The sequence below is a fragment of the Mobula birostris genome, chromosome 4, assembly GCF_030028105.1.
Source record: "Mobula birostris isolate sMobBir1 chromosome 4, sMobBir1.hap1, whole genome shotgun sequence".
NCBI classification, from domain to species: Eukaryota; Metazoa; Chordata; class Chondrichthyes; order Myliobatiformes; family Myliobatidae; genus Mobula; species Mobula birostris.
The window spans coordinates 194,551,119-194,575,877 of NC_092373.1; the positions used below are offsets into that span (position 1 = coordinate 194,551,119).

A 24,759-nucleotide genomic window follows, 5' to 3' on the forward strand; every position below is an offset into this window, starting at 1 on the left:
AGAGCATCCTAATAAGCTGCTTCAATGTATGATACAGAAACTGCAATGGTGGACAGGAAAGCTGTACAACGAGGAGTTAATACTGCCCAATGCACCATCGGCACCAGGCAACCCACCATCAAGGACATATGTACAGAAAGGTGCTGAAAAAGGGCCAGTAACGTCACAAAGTAACGTCCACCCTGCTCATGGACTGATTGTCCTGTTTCATTCAGCTGTGTTGATGTATGGTTGAATGATAAATAAATTTGAATTTGAATTTCATCCTCATACCCTCTAAACCCCTGCTATCCATGTCCTTATCCAAGGGTTTTATTGTATCCTTGTAGATTATCTCTCTACTCTTTCCAATTGAATGATACCTTTCCTATAAGAAGGTGATTAAAACAATAGACAATCCAAGTACACACAGTAGCATTATGTCTCGGCTCCAATGCTCAGTACCCTGACTGATGAAGGCCAGAGTGTCAAGTGTTGTCATCATCACCTGGCCTGTCTGTGACACCATTCCTGTAAACTCTGTACTTGTCTGTATCAGAAGGCAAATTCAAGTTTATTGTTGTCATAGGCATAAATTCATTCAGGATAAATGGCAGAAAAGTTAGCATTTCAGAGCAGCAGCATAGTACAAGACAAGGGCAAGCATAAGTTAATGTAACGCTTAGGGCTATCGGCTCGTGTTTATCTAGGGGAAACCCCGTCCGGCCGCCAAACCGTGTCTCACGTTTGTGTAGTTGCTGTGTAATGCACCTTGGTACAAACTCACACATCAAATATCAGACAGCACAGAATGTAGGATTTACAGATTACACTTTATAAATCTTACTGGAACTACGTAATTAATAGAGATACAATATAAAAGGAAAGTAAAAGGCGCCAAACTTATCAGCGTTCTACCACTTCGTGCACAACCGTTGGAGCTCAGTTAACGGGGTCTTCTTTCCACCAGTCGATCTCCTCTGACCTCCTCGATCTGCCGCCTGGGACCACCCACAGTGGTCGACCAGAGCGCGTCCAGTACATCCTTCCTCTTCGGTTCTCCTCCCGAAAAGCCCGCGCACTGACCCAGGTTCCCACACATACAGGTAGAATAACATAGCTTCCATTGGTTAGTTCCTCCATTATCTATCACTATAACTCAAACATTTCAGTTACAGAGAACATTACCTCATAGTTAACATTGCAAAGAAGCCATTTCATTATTACACTTCAGAGGAGCCATTTTATAATTAGCAGTTAACATTACAGTTAATATTACTGAGAACTCTACATTAATATTAGATTAGTTTAACAAAACTATGCATAACTTACGTGTGCAAAATACACAATAAAATAAACAGCAAGCAGTTTCTAAGATACTCAAATCACCTCACTGGCACCAACAATTATTCCATGGTCAAAGGCATTTAGATCACATTTCTTCCTCATTCTGATGTTTCCTCTAAACAACAACTGAACCTCTTGAATGAGTCTGCATGCCTTTATGCATTGATTTGCTATCACATGATTGGCTATTCAGATATTTGCATTAATGGACGGGTGTACAGGTGTACCTAATAAAGTGGCCACTGAATGTAGATGAATCAGCTTAAGCCCCAATTCTCTTCTCCTTTGCAACCCATTCCCTTGTCCAGGGTTGGACCAGGAAGGGAAGGAAAGTACAACAGTAAGATTCAAGCTTCACACTGAGATATTTGTTAACGATTGTTTGGAATCTGCAGATCACAAGATTTCCAGGAAACAGAAAGACTAAAGCTAACCTGCTTAAGTGAATCATGTGATTTCCAAGCATACTTATGTTTTATGCATTTGGTACTACTGTTCAGCTGAACACATGAAGTCACCTGATTTCCTGTAAATATAGACTTGGAGAGAATGTGAAAGTGAAAGGGTGCATACAACTGTTAACTCCCTTTTTTTAATTCTAAAATTCCTCTGTATCATTCTTGTCATTTACTTTCCTCTATCCCCTCCTCTCCCTCCATCCCAGTCTCTGCCATGTTCTCACCATCCCTTCTGATGTTCTCCATCTAATCTCAAAAGATGAATTTCAGCTTACGCAACTAACACCACCAGGACTGAACAACTCTTGGCAACTGGGGACAAATAGCACATGATCCAATAGGCCATACTGTTTCCACATATCCTATGTAATGCTCAAAGATCAAAAGAGATGGTTCAGTGCATACCAGCAGATAGAAATGTCTAATCTAACTTAATTTGAGAGTTTGTGAGATTCACCTGAAATAATTTGATTACTGGAACTTGCATAGTGTAGTATTTTACATATATTTTCAGACGCAGTGCCAAACAGGGCCTTCAGGCTCAACAAGACTCACTGCCAAGCAACACACCTATTGGTCATTACAATGACCAATTAACCTACTAACTAGTATGTCTTTGGACCGTGGGAGGAAACAAGAGCACCCAGAGGAAACCCATGTGTTTCACGGTGAGAGCGTACAAACTCCTTACAGACGGGGCTGGAGTTGAACACCAAACTCTGGAACATCCTAAGCTCTAATAGCTTCATGATAACTGTTAAACCAACCTGGCACCGCAGGAAGAGAAAATATTTCCTGGGGCTTTATCCTAAAAAATCTGAATTGGTTACAAGGTTTTTTATTGTTTCCATTTCTGTATTGTGCCACATTATATCTAATATGTGATGTAAATATGGCATGGAGAGGCACAAGGAACAGTCAGTCACAAGCCCGGAGTTTGGGGTCCTATCATCAGCTTGTCTGGGGTCAAAACTGAACATCAGGCCTGAAGGTTGTTCAGTAGCCTGGACATCAAAGCCCAAGCCTCAAATCCTTGCCAGTGAGACCTGACCTTCCACCTCACCCTCTGATAGAAGTTTCTAAATTTATTGTCTTACACCAATTTGGTGTTTTCATGGACACTATGCCAACAGTATCTTTTCATTACAGATTTATATTTCAATAACTTATCCGAATTGAAACCACACAACTTCCATTTGTGATTTAAATAATTTCTTCAAACCTGTAACAACATATGTCCAGTAAGATAAAATGTCCGTGAGCTCCAAGTTTGTTTATTGGAACATTCTTTCAGTTCCATCTCTCCAGTAGTGAGTCTTCCTTGTTTGTCTACATTTTTGATGTTATTCACTCCTATATATGATTAAAACTAGAAGTCAGGTTTCGGTCATTGACATTATTTGTTTTTTACTGCAAATGTCAGTATTTTTCAATATTTTATTTCCTTGTAGCAAGCTCTCAGCTTACAATATCGTATGATTGGCTAACTGAGTCATCTGATAGAAGACTATATAATTGAGTCCTCATTGCCTTCTGACACAGTTGGTCTTGTTATTGTGTTCAAGGTCAGTTTTATTTTTATTGGATGCTGAACTAAAGTTATCAGATAAAATTGGAGAAGTTTTATCCATTTAACCTGCAATTTATGTTTCCTTTAACCACCAGAAACTGGATCGTGTCAGTCTCGAAATAGAGGTCAATGGGCAACCTCGCCTCACGCCCAAACATCAGATAATAGGGCGAATACCCGGTAGCTTCATTGCGTGTACAGTTGTAACAGTGAGCCAGATGCCCAATATGTTGGCTCCATCTGCTCTTTTTGCTGATCTCTAGAGTCCTGAGCATGTCTAGCGAGGTCCGATTAAACCTTTCTGGCTGGGGATCACCCTGCGGATGATAGGGTGTGTTCCTCGATTTCTCAACCCCCAGCATGCCCAGTAACTCATAGATGAGCTTACTCTCAAAGTCCCGTCCCTGATCACTATGTATCCACTGGGGAAGGCCATAATACACAAAATACTTCCGCCATAACACTTTTGCCACTGTAGTCGCCCTCTGGTCCTTGGTCGGAAAAACCTGAGCATATCTAGTGTAGTGGTCCGTGATGACTAAGACATTCGCCGTGTTGCTGGCATCGGGTTCTATGGACAGAAAATCCATACACACCAAGTCCAGGGGCCCTGCACTCTGCAGGTGTGACAGAGGAGCGGCCTGCACAGGCAGTAACTTCCGGCGTATGCAGCGAATGCACGACTTGCTGTACTCTTCAACGTCCAACTTCATTCTGGGCCAGTAAAACCTGTCTTTGAGCAATCCACAGGTCTTCTCCACCCCCAAATGACCACACTCATCATGCAGTGAATTCAATGCAATCTTCCGATACTTCTCAGGCAGGACCAACTGCCAACACTATGGTCGGTCGGGGGGCGATGTGACCCAGTATAAAATTTGTTTCCTCAACTTCAACCGGGGCCATTCCCTCAGTAATGGAGGCACCAAAGCGTGTTTCATTTTCTCCTCCCACGCCATATCCCCCTTTTCCACCGCGTCCCAAACGGTGCCAATGGCCTGGTCATCTCGCTGAGCAGCTGCCACTAACCCCAGACTCAATTCCAGCAGCTGGTTGGTCTTCAGAGCAGTCAGGTCACAGTAAACCAGGGGTAGGGTGTCGTCAGAAGTCCCCAGTGGGTCCACTGTACGATACGGCATCTCCTTTTCCTCAGCCTTCACAGTGATTGCAAGCTGACACATGGCTTTCATCCTAGAGGCAGGAACGCTCTCCCACTCCTGGTCCCGCTCCAGTTCCTCATGTGCCTGTCGGGACAAAGCATCCACATCGAAGTTCCGGCTCCCCGGCCGGTACTTCAGGCTGAAATCATATGACGACAAGGCCGCCAACCACCGATGGTCCGTAGCATCCAGTTTCGTAGAGGTCAGGATATAAGTAAGCAGGTTGTTGTCCGTCCTCACCTCAAACTTGGCCCCGTAGAGATAGTCACTCAGTTTATCCACCACCGCCCATTTCAATGTCAGGAACTCCAACTTGTGGGTGGTATAGTTCCTCTTGGAGGGCGACAAACTGCGGCTGACAAACACTACAGGTCTCAACCCGGCCCCCTGATCTTGATACAAGATGGCCTCTATTCCCTCTCAGCTGGCATCGGTGTGTAGTACGTAGGGTAACCGGGGGTCCGCAAAAGCCAGCACCGGTGCCTGGGTCAGCAACTTCTTCAGCGATCTGTATTGTGCCATATTCATATCTAATATGTGATGTAAATATGGCATGGAGAGGCACAAGGAACAGTCAGTCACAAGCCCAGAGTTTGGGGTCCTATCATCAGCTTGTCTGGGGTCAAAACTGAACATCAGGCCTGAAGGTTGTTCAGTAGCCTGGACATCAAAGCCCAAGCCTCAAATCCTTGCCAGTGAGACCTCACCTTCCACCTCACCCTCTGATAGAAGTTTCTAAATTTATTGTCTTACACCAGTTTGGTGTTTTCATGGACACTATGCCAACAGTATCTTTTCATTACAGATTTATATTTCAATAACTTACCTGAATTGAAACCACACAATTTCCATTGGTAATTTAAATAATTTCTTCAAACCTATAACAACATATGTCCAGTAAGATAAAATGTCCTTGGGCTCCAAGTTTGTTTATTGGAACATTCTTTCAGTTCCATCTCTCCAGTAGTGAGTCTTCCTTGTTTGTCTACATTTTTGATGTTATTGGCTCCTATATATGATTAAAAATAGAAGTGATGTTTTGGTCATTGACGTTATTTGTTTTTACTGCAAATGTCAGTATTTTTCAATATTTTATTTCCTTGTAGCAAGCTCTCAGCTTACAATATCGTATGATTGGCTAACTGAGTCATCTGATAGAAGACTATATAATTGAGTCCTCATTGTCTTCTAACACAGTTGGCCTTGTTACCATGGTTAAGGTCAGTTTTATTTCTATTTGATGCTGAACTAAAGTCATCAGATAGAATTGGAGAAGTTTTATCCATTTAACCTGCAATTTACATTTCCTTTAACCACCAGAAACTGGATCGTTGAGACCAGCCGACCACAGTCGCAGTAAATTAGTTTATTGTTTCTGCTAAGGCTCAGTTCCATATGGGACAGTCTGCATTGATCACAGGGTGAAGGCTTTGGTGAGTAAAAGTGTGATTTACTTTTTCTCTTCATTTTTCTTTTATCTTTCCTCATCTGCTTACTTTTGATTATCAGTGGTCACCAGAAGCTGGTGGTTTACAAAAGTCCATAAGACCATATAGGAGCAGAAGTAGGCTATTCAGCCCATCGAGTCTGCTCCTCCATTCAATCGGGGGCTGATCCAATTCTTCCAGTCGTCCCCACACCCCTGTCTTCACCCCATACTCTTTGATGCCTTGGTTAATCAAGAACCTATCTAACTCTGCCAAAATACACCCAATGACTTGGCCTTCACAGCCGCTTATGGATGTCCTTCAATCCTGAAGTCATGCTCTCTTGTCCTAGAATCCCCTACCATGGGAAATAACTTTGCTATGTCTAATCTGTTCAGGCCTTTTAACATTCGGAATGTTTCTATGAGATCCTCCCTCATTCTCCTGAACTCCAGGGAATACAGCCCAAGAGCTGCCAGATATTCCTTATACAGTAACCCTTTCATTCCTGGAATCATTCTCGTGAATCTTCTCTGAACCCTCTCCAATGTCAGTATATCCTTTCTAAAATATGGGGCCCAAAACTGCACACAGTACTCCAAGTGTGCTCTCACGAGTGTCTTATGGAGCCTCAACATCACATCCCTGCTATTATATTCTATACCTCTAGAAATGAATGCCAACATTGCATTCACCTTCTTCACAACTGACTCAACCTGGAGGTTAACCTTTAGGGTGTCTTGCACAAGGACTCCCAAGTCCCTTTGCATCTCTGCATTTTGAATTCTCTCCCCAACTAGATAATAGTCTGCCTGTTTATTTCTCCCTCTAAAGTGTATGACCATACACTTTCCAACATTGTATTTCATTTGCCACATCTTTGCCCATTCCCCTAAACTATCTAAGTCTCTCTGTTTCCTCAACACCACCCACTCCTCCACCTATCTTTGTATCATTGGTAAATTTAGCCACAAATCCATTAAAACCATAGTCCAAATCATTGACATACATCGTAAAAAGCAGCGGTCCCAACAACGACCCTGTGGAACTCCACTGGTAACCGGCAGCTGGCCAGATTAGGATCCTTTTATTCCCACTCTCTGTTTTCTGCCAACCATCAATGCTCCACCCATGCTAGTAACTTCCCTGTAATTCCATGGGCTCTTATCTTGCTAAGCAGCCTCATGTACGGCACCTTGTCAAAGGCCTTCTGAAAATCCAAGTTCACCACGTCTACTGCATCTCCTTTGACTACCCTGCTTGTAATTTCCTCAAAGAATTGCAGGTGGTTTGTCAGGCAGGATTTTCCTTTCAGGAAACCATGCTGGATTTGGCCTATCTTGTCATGTGCCTCCAAGTACTCAGTAATCTCATTCCTAACAATCGATTCCAACAACTTCCCAACCACTGATGTGAGGCTAACAGGTCTATAGTTTCCTTTCTGCTGCCTCCCACCCTTCTTAAGTCTCTGATAATTCAATTAGCAATCAGCACTGTTTATTTGATGCCACTGACTGAGAAGTTGTGAGTATGGAGACAGGACCTGTGATGAGGAGACCCCACTGGTATAGTCATAGTCATACTTTATTGATCCTGGGGAAATTGGTTTTCGTTACAGTTGCACCATAAATAATAAATAGTAATAGAACATAAACAGTTAAATAGTAATATGTAAATTATGCCAGTAAATTACGAAATAAGTCCAGGACCAGCCTGTCGGCTCGGGGTGTCTGACCCTCCAAGGGAGGAGTTGTAAAGTTTGATGGCCACAGGCAGGAATGACTTCCTATGACACTCTGTGCTGCATCTTGGTGGAATGAGTCTCTGGCTGAATGTACTCCTGTGCCCACCCAGTACATTATGTAGTGGATGGGAGACATTGACCAAGATGGCATGCAACTTAGACAGAATCCTCTTTTCAGACACCACGAGAGAGTCCAGTTCCATCCCCACAACATCACTGGCCTTACGAATGAGTTTGTTGATCCTGTTAGTGTCTGCTATGGAGCGATGCTCAGTGGATGCTCTATGACGTTGGTACTCCCTGTTCTCCAGAGTCCTAAAACATGAACAGAAATCACGCTACATCTTTGGAAATGGAACAGTTAGTGCTTCTCAGATTTCAGAAACAGAAACAGGTTTATTATCATTGATATATATTCCTTATGCAACCTTGGTTCCTTAAGGTTATCATTGTGGGGGGAGCTGGTGGGGATATGCTCCCACTACCTATTAAATGTTCGCTATGGCATCCATCTCAAATAGTCTCTGACACCCAAGTCCTGTTCCTGGCCTTAACATGGTGCATAGCTACTCAGGCCAGTGTAGCTGTTTCTGCAGACAAGAGAAAGTACAAAGATGGGTTGCTGGCATCTTAAAACCAGTCACTTCGGGCAGATGGTGCTGAACGGCCGTAGTTCACAGGTCATCTAGGAGAAGGAAAACTCTGATCTCAAGCCTCCACTGCCTTGTGGCTATACCCACTGATGGGGAAGGCTTCAGGAGTAAACCTTGAGGGAGCTGGATTCTCTAAGGCAGGCCTATATTGAGTTCAACACTGACTGACAACGCCTGCATGGGCAACAGCTTGGTCTCCAAATCTTACTTCCCTGGTTTGCGCACATATCATGTAGAAATCTCGGTTGCAATATCCATGGTTGGCCACCACCAACAGAGGGCCTCATTTGTGCTGTGAAATTTGTAGTTTTGTGGCAATACACAAAAAGTACTTTGAATTACAATAAGATATATTTCCCCAGACTGTCTCAGTAGCATTATCACATTATCTGCATTTCATTTCCACATAACCCTCTCATTTTACACAAAATGCTAGAGGAACTCAGCAATTCAGATGAAATAAATGGAGGGAAATAAACAGCCAACCTTATGGTCTGGGACCCTTCAGCAGGACAGGAAACATATCAGTCAGCTCCGTCATGGGTACTGGCCTCTGTAGCATCCAGGACATCTTCAAGCAGCGCTGACTCAAAAAGGCACTGTACAACATTAAGAACCCCCACCACCCAGGCCATGCCCTCTTCTCAGTGTACCTCATCAGGAAGGAGTGTGCAGGAGCCTGAAGTCACAACTCAATGATTCAGGAACAGCTTCTTCCCCTCCACCATCAATTTCTGCATGGACATAAAACCCATGACACAACCTCGCCAATTTTTTGCACGACTTATTTAATCTAACTGTTTTATATATGCACCTACTATAATTCACATTTTTTATTATGTATTGCAATGTATTGCTGCCACAGAACAACAAATTTCATCACATATGCCAGTAATATTAAACCTGATTCTGAATCTGATTTTGAAATTTTGTGGATACTTGCAACTTGAAACCTTTTTAATATTATATTTTTTGAAGATTAGGGAAAATTGTTGAAGACATTTGTGTCCAAATTGGAGCCCTACTTTCGTGAAAACATGGGATTCCATCAAGAATTAGGTAAGCATTTTTATATTTCAATTTAAATATGCTCCACTTTCAGCAGTATGTGAATTCAGTATTCAACCATATTTGGTCTTTGCTGCACAGTGTGTTTATTAACATGCAGATTATTCAGAGTCAACCGACACAGTAATCTTCACATGACCTCCAACTTCATTAGAGTATGGAGTATTGGTTTATTGTTGTCACGTATTACCAGGTGAAAAGCTTGTCTTGCAGAGCATCACAGGAAAAGTCCTCCCAAACATTGAGCACATCTACAAGGAGCACTGCCACAAGAAAGCAGCATTCATCAAAGTTCAAAGTAACTTTATTGTCAAAGGACATACATACATGTCATCATATACAACCATGAAATTCCATTTTCTTGTGGGCATACACTGTAAGGAAAAAGAAACATTAGAATTAATGAAAAAACGCAGATGACAAGACAAGCAAATAGCTAATGTGCAAACAATGACAATCTGTGCAAATGCCACACCAACAGTTTCAGGAGCAGTTATTTACCCCTCCCCCATCTTCCTCCTTCCCTTCCAGCCTTGATGATGGGTCCAAACCAATATGTCTGTGGCAACGAGTTCCAGAGATTTAATTTCCTGGTGTGGTCTATTGTAACTTTGATTTAAAAAAAAATTAACAATACAGATGCACGTATCTCAGAAAGTAGCAGGACAGGTTGATAGAGTAGTGAAGAAAACATGTGGGTTATATGGCTTCCTTAGCCAGAACATAGAATACAAGAGCAATAAGATCTTGATGCAACATCATCAGCCTTCATTTCAGGTACAGGGTGGAATATTGCTCATTTTGAATACCCCAACCCTCCCCTCCTCTGATGTCAGAAACTCTCCTCCCCCCTCTGATTCCAGCTGTAATCCCTGCCAAGTCTTCACCATTCCATCTGAACGTTCCCTTCTCTGAGGTGTAAAGTTCTATACTTGATAAGGCCCTTACCTTTGTTCCACTTTACCCGGACCCCAGTGAGTTCTGCACCTGCCAGGATGCCGAGCATTTCTTCTGTTGTCTCTGTCTCTGAGCCCACTCTTTGGCAAGAATTCCCCACCCCTCATCGATGACCCCTTCTCCAATTCTCTTCCTCTTCTTGGATACCCCGCTCTGTTTCCCTGGCTGCCTTGGGTCCTTACATCTCTAATGGCTGATGAGACATGAACTGCTTTGACTTCAGCACTCCGCTCTCCTCCTCGAACTTTACCCCCTCTGAACACACTGTCCTCTGCTCTATTTGCACAAATCCCAACCTTACAATCAAGCCCACAGACAAAGGGAGTGCTGCTATAGCATGGTGAACTGACCTCTACTTTTCTCAAGGAGGAGGACCCCACCATCAGAAAACTGTCTCAGATCATTGACCTCATCCACTCTGGAAATCTCCCAACCACTGCCTCCAAGCTTATAGTTCTCTTACCCTGCACTGCTTGTTTCTACCTCCTACCCGAGATCCATAAACCTGACTGTTCAGCCAGGCCCATTGTCTCTGCTTGTTCCAGTCCCACAGAACTTATGTTCATTTACCTCAACACTGTTCTATCCCCCTTGGTTCAGTCCCTTTCCAACTACATCCTTGACACTTCACGTGATCTCAATCTCTTCAACAACTTTTACTTCCCTGGCCCAGACCGCCTCATTTATCTCCATGGATGTCCATTCCTTATACAACTCTATCCCCTATCAAGAAGGCATTAAAGCTCTCCACTTTTTTCTTGACAAAAGCTCTATCAGTTCCACTCTACCACCACACTCCTCTGTTTGGCAGAACTGGTTCTCACCCTCAACAATTTCTTCTTCAGTTCCTCCCACTTACTCCCAACTGAAGTGGTAACCATGGGTACCCGCATGGGCCCCAGCAACGCCTGCCTTTCACTGTACACATGTAACAATCCATGTTCCAAGCATTCCCCAGTAATGCTCCCAACTCTTCCTCTGCTACAATAATAACTGCACTGGTGCTGCTTCATGCATCCATGCTGAGCTTGTCAATTTCATCAACTTCCAACTTCAACCCTGCTCTTAAATTTACTTGGTCCATTTCTCACACCTCTCTCCTCTTCCTCGATCTCATTATCTCCATCTCTGAAGACAAACTTACTCCACTGCATCTGTTCCCAGGATGTGGCTTTACTTTCCTGAATATCAGAGATATCCTCCTTTTTCAAAGAACAGGGGTTCTCTTTCTTCACATTGATGCTGTCCTCTCCTGCATCTTCTCCATTTCCTGGACATCTGCGCTCACACAATCTTCCCACTGCCTTAACAGTGATAGAGTTCCTCCTGTCTTCACCAACCACGAGCCTTCGCAGCTAGCACATCCTTCTCCACAACTTGCACTGTCTTCAACAGGATCCTACCACCAAATGCATCTTTACCTCCTTCCCACTCCCTGCTTGCTGCAGAGATTACTCCCTCCATGATTCCCTTGTCTATTTGTTCCTCCCACCAATCCATCCTGGCACACAGACCTGTAAGAAATACAGAAATGCTGCACCTACCCATTCACCTCTTCCTTCACCTCTATTTAGTGCCCCAAACAGTCCTTCCAGTTAATGCAACACTTCAACTGTGAACATGTTAAGGTTGTCTACTCTATTCAGTCCTCCCGATGTGGCCTCCTCCATAATGGTAAGACCTGACGTAAACTGGGGGACCACTTTGTTGAGTACCTCCACTCCATCTGCAACAAGTGGGATTTCCTGAAGGCTAACCATTTTAACTCCAGTCCTCATTCCCAATCTGACATAGCAGTCCATGTCCTATTTAGCCATAATGAGGCCACCTTCAGACTGAAGGAGTAACATCTCATATTTCTCTCTAGTCTGCACGAATATCAATAATTTGCCAACTCCGGTATTTTTTTCTATGTTGTTCCATTATTCAAGAAAGGGAGTAGAGAGTGCCCAGGAAATTATAGACCAGTGAGTCTTACTTCAGTCAGTGGTTGGTAAGTTGATGGAGAATATCCTGAGAGGCAGGATTTATGAACATTTGGGGAGGCATAATATGATTAGGAATAGTCAGCATGGCTTTGTCAAGGGCAGGTCGTGCCTTACAAGCCTGACTGAATTTTTTGAGGATGTGACTAAACACATTGATGAAGGTAAAGCAGAGATGTAGTGTATATGGATTTCAACAAGGCATTTGACAAGGTACCCCATGCAAGGCTTATTGAGAAAGTAAGGAGGCATGGGATCCAAGGGGACATTGCTTTGTGGATCCAGAACTAGCTTGCTCACAGAAGGCAAAGAGTATTTGTAGACAGGTCATATTCTGCATGGAGGTCGATCACCAATGGTGTGCCTCAGGTAACCCCTTCTGGAACTCCTACTCTTCGTGATTTTTATAAATGACCTGGATGAAGAAGTGGAGGGATGGGTTAGTAAATTTGCTAATGACACTAAGTTTGGGGGTGTTGTGGATACTGTGGAGGGCTGTCAGAGGTTACAGCGCGACTTCGATAGGATGCAAAACTGGGCTGAGAAGTGGCAGATGGAGTTCAACCCAGATAAGCCTGAGGTGGTTCATTTTGGTAGGTCAAATATGATGGCAGAATATAGTATTAATGCTAAGACTCTTGGCAGTGTGGAGGATCAGAGAGATCTTAGGGTCCGAGTCCATAGGACACTCGAAGCTGCTACGCAGGTTGACTCCGTGGTTAACAAAGCATGCGGTGCATTGGCCTTCATCGATTGTGGGATTGTGTTTAGGAGCCAAGAGGTAATGTTGCATCTATATAGAACCCTGGTAAGACCCCACTTGGAGTACTGTGCTCAGTTCTGGTTGCCTCACCAACCAGGAAGGATGTGGAAACCATAGAAAGGGTGCAGAGGAGATTTACAAGGATGTTGCCTGGATTGGGGAGCATGCCTTACGAGAGTAGGTTGAGTGAACTTGGCTTTTTCTCCTTGGAGCGACGGAGGATGAGAGGTGACCTGATAGAGGTGTATAAGGTGATGAGAGGCATTGATTGTGTGGATAGTCAGAGGCTTTTTCCCAGAGCTGGAATGGCTAGCATGAGAGGGCACTGTTTTAAGGTGCTTGGAAGAAGGTACAGAGGAGATGTCAGGGGTAAGTTTTTTACGCAGAGAGTGGTGAGTGCGTGGAATGGGCTGCTGGTGACATTGGTGGAGGCAGATACGATAGGGTCTTTTAAGAGACTCCTGGACAGTTATATGGAGCTCAGAAAAATAGAGGGCAATGGGTAACCCTAGGTAATTTCTAAGGTAAGGACATGTTTGAGACAACTTTGTGAGACAAAAGGCCTGTATTGTGCTGTAGGTTTTCTATGTTTCTATAGAGAGGAATAAACAGTTCAAACTTTGGGTTGAGACCCTTTATCAGAATTCGCCCTCAGGTACTTAATGTTTGACGTGGATATGGGGTCAAGGTGGGGGAATGGGGCTGATTGTCCGGTTACTGTGCTATATATTCATGTCCTATTAACTACTGAAGTTTTGGTGTGCTTGGAATCCACCTCCATTCTGGGCCACTTCCCGTTCACTGCAACTTGGAATGATGTGGCAGGGCAGGACTGCGCAAGCACGTGTAAGTTGGCCCGTGAGGCAGCGGGAGTATTTAAAAGGGAGCAGTTTGACGGAGTGGGTGATGTTGTAGTGGGCGATGGAGTAGTAGAGGGAGACAGAGTAGGAAGGCTTTGTCTCAAGAGGTTTCGGCGAGCAGAGGCTGAGGACGAGTTTCACTCCAAGTGAGGTAAGGCCGGTTAAGTTCCTTTAAAAGGAGAACGGTCTGCAGCAGTATTTAATTTGAAGCAAGGAAGGTGGCGAGGCTGTAGCGTATTGGGTAGGTCATGACAGCTGAGATCGGCCCCGTCATTTGTTCCTCCTGCAGCAAGTGGGAAATCAGGGATACTTCCAGTGTCCCTGACGACTATGTGTGCAGGAAATGTGTCCAGCTGCAGCTTCTGGCAGACTGCATTGAGCAGCTGGAGCTGCGACTGGATTCATACTGGAGCATCCGCGATGCTGAGAAAGTTGTGAATAGCACATTCAGTGAGTTGGCCACACCGCAGGTAAAGGCTACACAGGCAGAAAGGGAATGGGTGGTCACTAGACAGCGTAGCAGTAGGCAGGTAGTGCAGGTGTCCCCTGAGGTCATCTCCCTCCTAAACAGATATACTGTTTTGGATTCTTTTGGGGGAGATGTCTCATCAGGGGAAGGCAGCAGCAACTGAGTTCATGGCACCATGGATGGCTCTGCGGCACAGGAGGGAAGGAAAAGGTGTGGGAGAGCTGTAATGATAGGGGATTCGATTGTAAGGGGAATAGGCGTTTCTGAGGCCGCAAACGAGACTCCAGGAGAGTACGTTGCCTCCCTGGTGCAAGGGTCAAGGATGTCTCTGAGCGGCTGCAGGACATTCTGGAGTGGGAGGGTGAACAGCCAGTGGTCATAGTGCACATAGGTACCAACGATATAGGTAAAAAACAGGATGAGGTCCTACAAGGTGAATTTAGGGAGTTAGGAGATAAACTAAAAAGTAGGACCACAAAGGTAACAATCTCTGGATTACTACCAGTGCCACATGCTAGTCAGGGTAGAAATAGGAGGATATTTCCGATGAATACGTGGTTTGAAAAATGGTGCAAGTGGGAGGGATGCAAATTTCTGGGGCATTGGAACCAGTTCTGGAGGAGGTGGGACCGGTACAAACAGGACGGTCTGCACCTGGGCTGGACTGGAACCAATGTCCTAGGGGGAGCGTTTGCTACTGTTGTTCAGGAGGATTTAAACTAATGTGGCAGGGGGATGGGAACAAGTGCAGAGAGACAGAGGGGTGTAAAATGAGGGTAGAAGCAAAAAGTGGTAAGGCGAAAAGTAAAAGTGGCAGGCTGGCAAATCCAGGGCAAAAACCAAAAAGGGCCACTTTTCAACATAATTGTATAAGGGCTAAGAGTGTTGTAAAAGCAAGCCTGAACGCTTTGTGTGTCAATGCAAGGAGCATTCGTAACAAGGTGGATGAATTGAATGTGCAGATAGTTATTAATGAATATGATATAGTTGGGATCACAGAGACATGGCTCCAGGGTGACCAAGAATGGGAGCTCAACATTCAGGAATATTCAATATTCAGGAGGGATAGACATGAAAGAAAAGGAGGTGGGGTGGCATTGCTGGTTAGAGAGGAGATTAACGCAATAGAAAGGAAGGACATTAGCCGGGAGGATGTGGAATCGATATGGGTAGAGCTGCATAACACTAAGGGGCAGAAAACGCTGGTGGGAGTTGTGTACAGGCCACCTAACAGTAGTAGTGAGGTTGGGGATGGCATTAAACAAGAAATTAGAAATGCGTGCAATAAAGGAACAGCAGTTATAATGGGTGACTTCAGTCTACATATAGATTGGGTGAACCAAATTGGTAAGGGTGCTGAGGAAGAGGATTTCTTGGAATGTATGCGGGATGGTTTTCTGAACCAACATGTCGAGGAACCAACTAGAGAGCAGGCCATTCTAGACTGGGTATTGAGCAATGAGGAAGGGTTAGTTAGCAATCTTGTCGTGCGAGGCCCCTTGGGTACAAGTGACCATAATATGGTGGAATTCTTCATTAAGATGGAGAGTGATATAGTTAATTCAGAAACAAAGGTTCTGAACTTAAAGAAGGGTAACTTTGAAGGTATGAGACGTGAATTAGCTAAGATAGACTGGCAAATGATACTTAAAGGGTTGACGGTGGATATGCAATGGCAAGCATTTAAAGATCGAATGGATGAACTACAACAATTGTTCATCCCAGTTTGGCAAAGGAATAAACCAGGGAAGGTAGAGCACTCTTGGCTGACAACCGAAATTAGGGATGGTATCAATTCCACAGAAGAAACATACAAATTAGCCAGAAAAAGTGGCACACCTGAGGACTGAGAGAAATTCAGAGTCCAGCAGAGGAGGACAAAGGGTTTAATTAGGAAAGGGAAAAAAGATTATGAGAGAAAGCTGGCAGGAAACATAAAAACTGACTGTAAAACTTTTATAGATATGTGAAAAGAAAAAGATTGGTTAAGACAAATGTCGGTCCCTTACAGTCAGAAACAGGGGAACAAGGACATGGCAGACCAATTGAATAACTACTTTGGTTCTGTCTTCACATAAATAATCTTCCAGAAATAGTAGGGGACCGAGGGTCTGGTGAGATGGAGGAACTGAGAGAAATGCATGTTGGTAGGTAAGTGGTGTTAGGTAAATTGAAGGGATTAAAGGCAGATAAATCCCCAGGGCCAGATGGTCTGCATCCCAGAGTGCTTAAGGAAGTAGCCCAAGAAATAGTGGATACATTAGTGATAATTTTTCAAAACTCTTTAGATTCTGGATTAGTTCCTGAGGATTGGAGGCTGGCTAATGTAACCCCACTTTTTAAAAAAGGAGGGAGACAGAAACCGGGGAATTATAGACCGGTTAGCCTAACATTGGTGGTGGGGAAAATGCTAGAGTCAGTTATCAAAGATGTGATAACAGCACATTTGGAAAGCGGTGAAATCATTGGACAAAGTCAGCAGGGGTTTGTGAAAGGAAAATCATGTCTGACGAATCTCATAGAACTTTTTGAGGATGTAACTAGTAGAGTGGATAGGGAAGAACCAGTGGATGTGGTATATCTGGATTTTCAAAAGGCTTTCGACAAGGTCCCACACGGGAGATTAGTGTGCAAACTTAAAGCACACGGTATTGGGGGAAAGGTATTGATGTGGATAGAAAATTGGTTGGCAGACAGGAAGCAAAGAGTGGGAATAAACAGGACCTTTTCAGAATGGCAGGCAGTGACTAGTGGGGTACCGCAAGGCTCAGTGCTGGGACCCCAGTTGTTTACAATATATACAAATGACTTAGACGAGGGAATTAAATGCAGCATCTCCAAGTCTGCGGATGACACGAAGCTGGGCTGCAGAGGAGGATGCTAAGAGGATGCAGGGTGACTTGGATAGGTTAGGTGAGTGGGCAAATTCATGGCAGATGCAATTTAATGTGGATAAATGTGAGGTTATCCACTTTGGTGGCAAAAACAGGAAAACTGGTCATTATTTGAATGGTGACCGCATAGGAAAAGGGGAGGTGTAATGAGACCTGAGTGTCATTGTACACCAGTCATTGAAAGTGGGCATGCAGGTACAGCAGGCGGTGAAAAAGGTGAATGGAACTACATTATTTCAAGGTGTTAGAAGAGGGACATGGAACACCGTGTTTCCCTATATGCTGATGACCTCTTACTTTATGTTAGCGACCCTGTAGGTAGTAGTCCTGCTATTGTGTCATTATTAGGTCAATTTAGAGCCTTCTCTGGCTATAAACTGAACTTTCAAAAAAGCAAATGCTTTCCCGTTAATAACTTGGCCCTACAAATCCGACAGGAATCCTTGCCTTTTCCTTTATCTCAAGATGGTTTTGTATACCTAGGAATACATATTACTCGCTCTTTTACATCTCTGTTTGAAGCTAACTACAGGCCTCGGGTTAGCCAAATGAAAGCTGATTTCGAGAGATGGTGTAGTTTACCCCTTACTATAGCTGGGAGAATTCAGTCAGTGAAAATGACTATACTTCCTCGATTTCTCTATTTGTTTCAATGTTTGCCAGTTTTCTTATCTAAGTTATTTTTTAAATCAGTCGACCAAGCTATAACCTCCTTTATTTGGGAAAATAAGGTCCCAAGGGTTAATAAACACACTCTCCAAAGAGGTCGTGACGTAGGTGGAATGGGTCTTCCCAGTTTTATTCATTATTACTGGGCATCAAATATTCAAAAAGTATTATTTTGGCTTCACCGGCCAGATATAATCTGGTGCCTGCTTGAGTCACGGTCTTGCCACTCCTCGTCTCTCCCAGCTTTGGTGTATTCTTCCTTACCATTGAAATCCTCTCATTTCACATCTAACCCGGTCGTGGTCTCCACCCTCAAAATTTTTAATCAATTTCGCTGCCACTATAAGTTCATATCAGCTTCAGTTTTGGGCCCCATTCATAAAAACCATTTATTTCCTCCCTCCACATTCGATTCAGCTTTCAAACAATGGGGTTTGAACGGTCTTACGCGCATTAAGGATTTGTATACTGATAACATATTTGATAGTTTTGATAACCTGTGCAGTAAGTATGGCCTTCCGCATCATCTTTTTTTTTTAAATACCTGCAGATTCGCCACTTGGTCAAGGAAAATTTTCCCTCTTTTCCTGTTCTACCACCTGCTATGTTGTGGGAAAAACTCACTCTTAGCTTTAACAATAAGGGGCTGATCTCTGAGCTATACTCTCAGCTGATGTCTTTGGGAGTTCAAGATCTAAACAAAACTAAGAGTAGGTGGGAGGATGACCTCGGTATGGATCTGGCGGAGGAATATTGGGCAAAAGTATTAAATAGGGTTCATTTCTCATCATCATGTGCTAGACTGGGGCTCATACAATTTAAGGTTTTACACAGGGTACATTTAAGTAAAGCCAGACTTGCAGACATATACCCTGGGACAGACGCTGACAGTGACAGGTGTTCCTTCTCTCCAGCTGGTTTAATACATGCATTTTGGTCATGCCCTCGGCTTGATGACTATTGGGCACTGATTTTTAAAATTATCAGTGAGATTTTGGGGGTGACGCTGAGACCTTGCCCGCTTATAGCTGTATTTGGTGTGGCAGATGATGATTTGGGTTTAAATGCAAGCCAGTTGGATATCATTGCATTTACATCGCTATTGGCCCGTAGGAGAATTTTGCTGGTTTGGAAATCTGCCACTCCCCCAGCTGCTGCTGCTTGGTTAGAAGATGTAATGTTTTTTCTGAAATTAGAAAAGATTAAATTCACTTTGAGGGGGTCTGTGAAAAAGTTCTATTCGAAATGGGGACCTTTCTTATCATATTTTGGGAGTCTTAAGGAATTACCTACTAGTTGAGGGCACTTGATTGTACTTGGGAAGTTGCCTCCCATTTAACACGCTTATAATTTACCTCACAGGGTGGTTGATGAATTGTAAATATGAGTGTATTTTGGATTGCCTGACATGTTGCAGATGTGTGTGAGCTGTCGTCTTGAAATAGTGTGGGGTATGGCTGTGAAATGTCCGTACTTGTATTTGTGAGTTGTGTTGTAAATATATTAGCTGCCATGATATGTTCGGGGAGGGTTGTTTTGGGGGTACGATACTAAAGCAAAATGGAGGAAAATGTAATCCATTATATATTCTGTATTGTGTCATTCCTTCAATAAAAATAAATTAAAAAAAAGGAAGAAAGGAAAAGGCGAATGGTATGCTGGCGTTCATAGCAAGAGGATTCGAGTACAGGAGCAGGGAGGTACTACTGCAGTTGTACAAGGCCTTGGTGAGACCACACCTGGAGTATTGTGTGCCGTTTTGGTCCCCTAATCTGAGGAAAGACATTCTTGCCATAGAGGGAGTACAAAGAAGGTTCACCAGATTGATTTCTGGGATGGCAGTACTTTCATATGATGAAAGACTGGATCGAGTAGGCTTATATTCTCTGGAATTTAGAAGATTGAGTGGGGATCTTATTGAAACGTATAAAATTCTAAGGGGATTGGACAGGCTAGATGTTGGAAGATTGTTCCCAGTGTTGGGGAAGTCCAGAACGAGGGGTCACAGTTTGAGGATAAAGGGGAAGCCTTTTAGGACCAAGATGAGGAAAAACTTCTTCACACAGAGAGTGGTGAATCTGTGGAATTCTCTGCCACAGGAAACAGTTGAGGCCAGTTCACTGGCTATATTTAAGAGGGAGTTAGATATGTCCCCTGTGGCTAAAGGGTCAGGCGGTATGGAGAGAAGGCAGGTACAGGGTTCTGAGTTGGATGATCAGCCTGATCATACTGAATGGCGGTGCAGGCTCGAAGGGCCGAATGACCTACTCCTGCACCTATTTTCTATGTTTCTATGTGAAATAACAGTTTCATTTCTATTTGTGCACCATATGTGTTTTGCTAGTATGTGTCCTCAGGTGTTTAATAACTAACAATATACTCTGTTTGCAATTTTCCAGCCAAAAAAGTGAATGGATTACATTCAGAAATTTCCCTGTGGACAAAACAAGTAACAGCATACATCACTGAACTGCGACTAATTGCTAATTCCATTGATAAATATCATGCAGATGCTACCAAGGCAAAGATTGCAGGCTCTGCTACAGGAGCAGTGGGAGGAATGCTAAGTATTGCAGGATTGATTGCTTCTCCTTTCACATTGGGAGGCTCATTAGTGCTTACTGGTGTGGGAATGGTAGCTGGCGCTGTTGGTGGGGTCACCAACATTACAGCCAGTGTTTTTGATAAATCCAGTCAAAAAAGCAACCAGGGAAGAGTAAATGAAATTATTCAACAATATCTCAAGGAACAACAAGAGCTGGTGAACAAAGTAGAGCTACTCAACAAAGCAATTGAATCTATCATTAAAATTGAGACAAAAAATGTACCAGATGCGGTATTTGTTGGCACAACTCAGGGTATCATAAACAGCTTCAGTCATATTTCTACAGTTACTTCAGCAGTGACTAAAAATGCCTTAAAAGTATTCAAATGTGTTTCAGGAGTTTTGGCAGGTCTCACTGTAGCATGGGATATCTATTCTGTATGGAAGGATAGAAATGAACTTAGAGAAAAAGCAACTGAAATTTCACAGATGATCCGGAAAATAGCTGAGAGTATGGAGGAAGAATTGGACAATTATGAGAAAATTGCATCAAAGTTGAAAGACTGCACTGAGCTGCAGAAATTTCTGGAACGATGTGGAAGATAATGAAGAAATTCAACAGGTCAGGCAACATCTGGTTGACGTGTTGAGTTCTTTCTGGATTTCCTGTGTTGTTGCATATTCCAGCATAGGTAATCCCTAAAGACTGAATAAATATCTGGTTGATTAGTGATCATGGAGAGAACACATAAAAATGTACTTTGATATTATGAATTAATTCTCCCTAAATTGGTAGAAATTCTTTATTTCTTGTAAACTATCCACCCTTTAAAATCTACATGTTTACTTTTGCTTCCAAATTCGGATTCGTTATTGACCTGACAACTGCTTACAGGACCATAAGACATCAGTGTAGAATTGGCCCATTGAGTCTTCTCTGCAATTTCATTGTGGCTGATTTATTATCCTTCCGAATCCCATTCTCTTTCCTTCTCTTCATAACTATAGATACCCTAGTTACTAATCAAGAACCTATCAACCTCCACTTTAAATATACCCAATGACTTGGCCTCCACTGAGTCTGTGGCAATGAATTCACAGGTTCACCACCCTCTGGCTAAAGAAATTTCTCCTCATCTCTGTTCTAAAGGGATAGCATTCTGTTCTGAGATTGTGCCCTGTGGTCCTAGTTCCGCCACAATCGGAGACTTCCTCTCCACAGCCCCTCTATCTAGGCCTTTCAATATTCAATTGGTTTCAATGAGATCTCCCCCTTCCTTATCCTTCTAAACTCCAGTGAGTACAGGGAGAGAGCCTTGAAATGCCCCTCATATTTTAACCTTCTCATTCCGGGATCACTCTTGTGAACCTCCTAAGGACCATTTCTGATACCAGCACATCATTATCTATTATTCCACTCCATACGTTGTCCCAGGATCATTTTCTTTAAACTTAAGATTTGTCTGCTCTGCTGATTTGCACTATTTGAGTTCAATGTTAATTATTTTCTCCTGCTTTTGGCCCACTGACTAACGCTCATTCTATTCTGTTCAGTCCATTGGTCTGGTCCCAATGTATTAGCATTGACAGAAGCCACAAATGCAGGATGTGCCTGATGGACGTGAGGTGTCTGTGGAATACAGGCTGCCCTGAGGCCCAACACAACTGGCACCTGCAAATGTTCTTGGCTTCTTTACCAGGAAGCAGGAGGACAGGTCAGATGAGAGTGCCCTGGTATTTGGAAGTAATTAATGGAAATATTAGACATTCCAGGATTGGAAACTGCATTATTCTTCAGGGGGATAGAATCAGTTCTACAGGGATATAAAGAGAAAGTGCCCAACTGAGAACTAGGGATTAAAAGAACGGATGTCAAAGTTGGTTTAGGAAGCACAGCAACTGCCTGACATTTATTGGTTCCTATCAGTGCAACCAGGTAGAGCAGAAGTTGGCCGGATTGCATTACAGCACCATTAATCAGCAAAGGGGCTTCCATTCCCACTGCTGCTGGAGTTTCGATATTCTACCTGTGACCCCATGGGTTTCTTCTGGTTGCTCTGTTTTTTTTTCATGCATTCTAAAGATGTACCGTTTAGGGTTAGTAAGTTGTAGGAATGCTATGTAGACACCTGAAGCACAGTGACACTTATAGGCTCCCCCAACAGATCTCAGACTGTGTTGGTTGTTGATGGAAATGACACATTTCACTGTAGGTTTTGATGTACATGTGAGAAATAAAGCTGATCTCTCAAATGCATGGAAATGTTTTAGCCTAGTACTCAAAATGCCATGCCAATCAGAGCCAAGAGCAGCAATGAACTGCTTGAGGACTTAGGCAAATCTGCTTGATGGAACCCTCCAAAATTCTCTTCAACATGACTGTCCTTGACATAACCTCCTTGATTCCATCCCACATCACCTTATGTCAGTTAGCCCTACTACACTCCCACCTCTCTTAAGGCTGATGTATACTTGTGTGTGCAACACACATCAAAGTTGCTGGTGAACGCAGCAGGCCAGGCAGCATCTCTAGGAAGAGGTACAGTTGACGTTTCAGGCCGAGACCCTTCGTCAGGACTAACTGAAGGAAGAGTGAGTAAGGGATTTGAAAGTTGGAGGGGGAGGGGGAGATCCAAAAAAAAAACCCAGTTTACGCCGTAGTCTACGCAAGTGGGCTACACTGTTGTGAGCATTTATACTTGCGTGTTGGTGTGTCTGCGTCGCTTTGCAATGCGCGCATGTTACGCATGCGCACACACCTGCCCGTGCAAGGGTTTATGGTCATGGTAGTCTTTCTCGGGGTAAACCGGTTTAAAGCGAGCGTCTTTTTTCATAAAAGCGAAATGTGTCCTCCATAATTTCGGAGGTCTGTGAAGCTTTATGGAAAGCATTGCAGCCTGAGCTCCTTCCCTGCCCTTCAGTCGCCCAATGGGAAGCTATTGCAGTGTAGGAGGAAATACGATGCTACCAAGCGGACCAATCACAGTTGTTGCGGTCTGCATTGCTGCCACGCGTAGTTACATTTTCGGAGAGGTGCGCGTCAGGCTACGGCGTAGGATCCGCGTAGGCACTGCGTAGGGTTCGTGGCTAGGCTGTACCTTCGGCGTCGATTTGGCGCACAAGTATAAATCAGCCTTTAGTCTTTTCCTCACTACAATTCACAGTTATAACAAACCCATCTTTGGAACCAATGGGAAGCAGTTTAACCTATGGTGAGAATATAATTATATATTAATATCATAACCAATCTTCAATATGTAGATAATGCTTGCGTCTGCTCAGAGGCTGGAATATAAGCTATTGTATGAAAATCTTTAACTAATGAATAAATATCAAATTCATAATACTGAAAAAATATTTTCACATGATTAAAAATGATTTGCATTATTCATGAAGCTTGCAAATATAAACCAGTTATTCTATTTGTTGAAAAGGACTTACATTATGTCAACCAAACAAAGTTTTCTTTCAAATCGAATTGAAGTCCTCATTTTTCGATGTATTATGTGAAATTATTAAATATGTCTAATGGTACATTCGTTTTACCTATACAGTTTAGATTATTTTAACTCACTCAACTGATGTTTTTCTATATGAATCATAACTAATTGTAATGCTTTGTGTTTGATTGAGAGTGAAATAAGTTACCTGCACTGTACTTGATTCTCTTCTAAAATAAAACAAAAAACTTAACTTGAGTGTGCAGAATATTTTTTTAAAGGAATAAGTTCCTTGCACAAGGTGATCACGGTCTGATCTCTCTCATAGTCAAATTAATAATGTTACCCTATCAGGGAATGACTTGTTGATAACGACAACAATCTATATTTATATGTAAATAGAACATACTGTAGAACAGTACAGCCCAGAAACAGGCCAATCAGCCCAGAATGTTGTGCCGAACCAGCTAGAATTCAAATGGAATGTGAGTTTGACATCAGTGGTGGATAAATTGATGGAAAGTATTCTTAGGGATGGTATATATAATTATCTGGATAGACAGGGTCTGATTAGGAACAGTCAACATGGATTTGTGCATGGAAGGTCATGTTTTACAAATCATTGAATTTTTTGAAGAGGTTACTAGGAAAGTTGATGAGGGTAAAGCGGTGGATGTTGTCTATATGGACTTCAGTAAAGCCTTTGACAAGGTTCCACATGGAAAATTAGTTAGGAAGGTTCAATGGTTAGGTATTAATATTGAAGTAGTA

General features: G+C 43.1%; 1 protein-coding gene and 1 long non-coding RNA gene across 3 annotated transcripts in view; one reads left to right on the forward strand and one right to left on the reverse strand.

Moving 5' to 3' along the window:
- Positions 1-5,658: 5,658 nt before the first annotated feature.
- On the forward strand, positions 5,659-23,996 carry LOC140196851 (apolipoprotein L6-like). Its single transcript, XM_072256735.1, has 4 exons — positions 5,659-5,734; positions 5,835-5,947; positions 9,317-9,397; positions 20,403-23,996. The coding sequence occupies exons 3-4, from the start codon at positions 9,376-9,378 to the stop codon at positions 21,152-21,154; spliced, it is 774 nt and encodes a 257-aa protein (XP_072112836.1). The 5' UTR covers positions 5,659-5,734; positions 5,835-5,947; positions 9,317-9,375; the 3' UTR covers positions 21,155-23,996.
- LOC140196852 (uncharacterized) overlaps positions 7,537-24,759 on the reverse strand; it is a 28,999-nt gene continuing 11,776 nt past the window's right edge. The window contains exons 3-4 of one of the 2 annotated variants that reach the window (XR_011885821.1): positions 9,734-9,780; positions 7,537-8,000 (exon numbers count right to left, since the gene is read on the reverse strand). This is a non-coding gene — a long non-coding RNA (uncharacterized lncRNA). Of the gene's footprint in view, positions 9,781-24,759 lie in introns of both variants that reach the window. The other variant, XR_011885820.1, reaches the window with a different exon arrangement.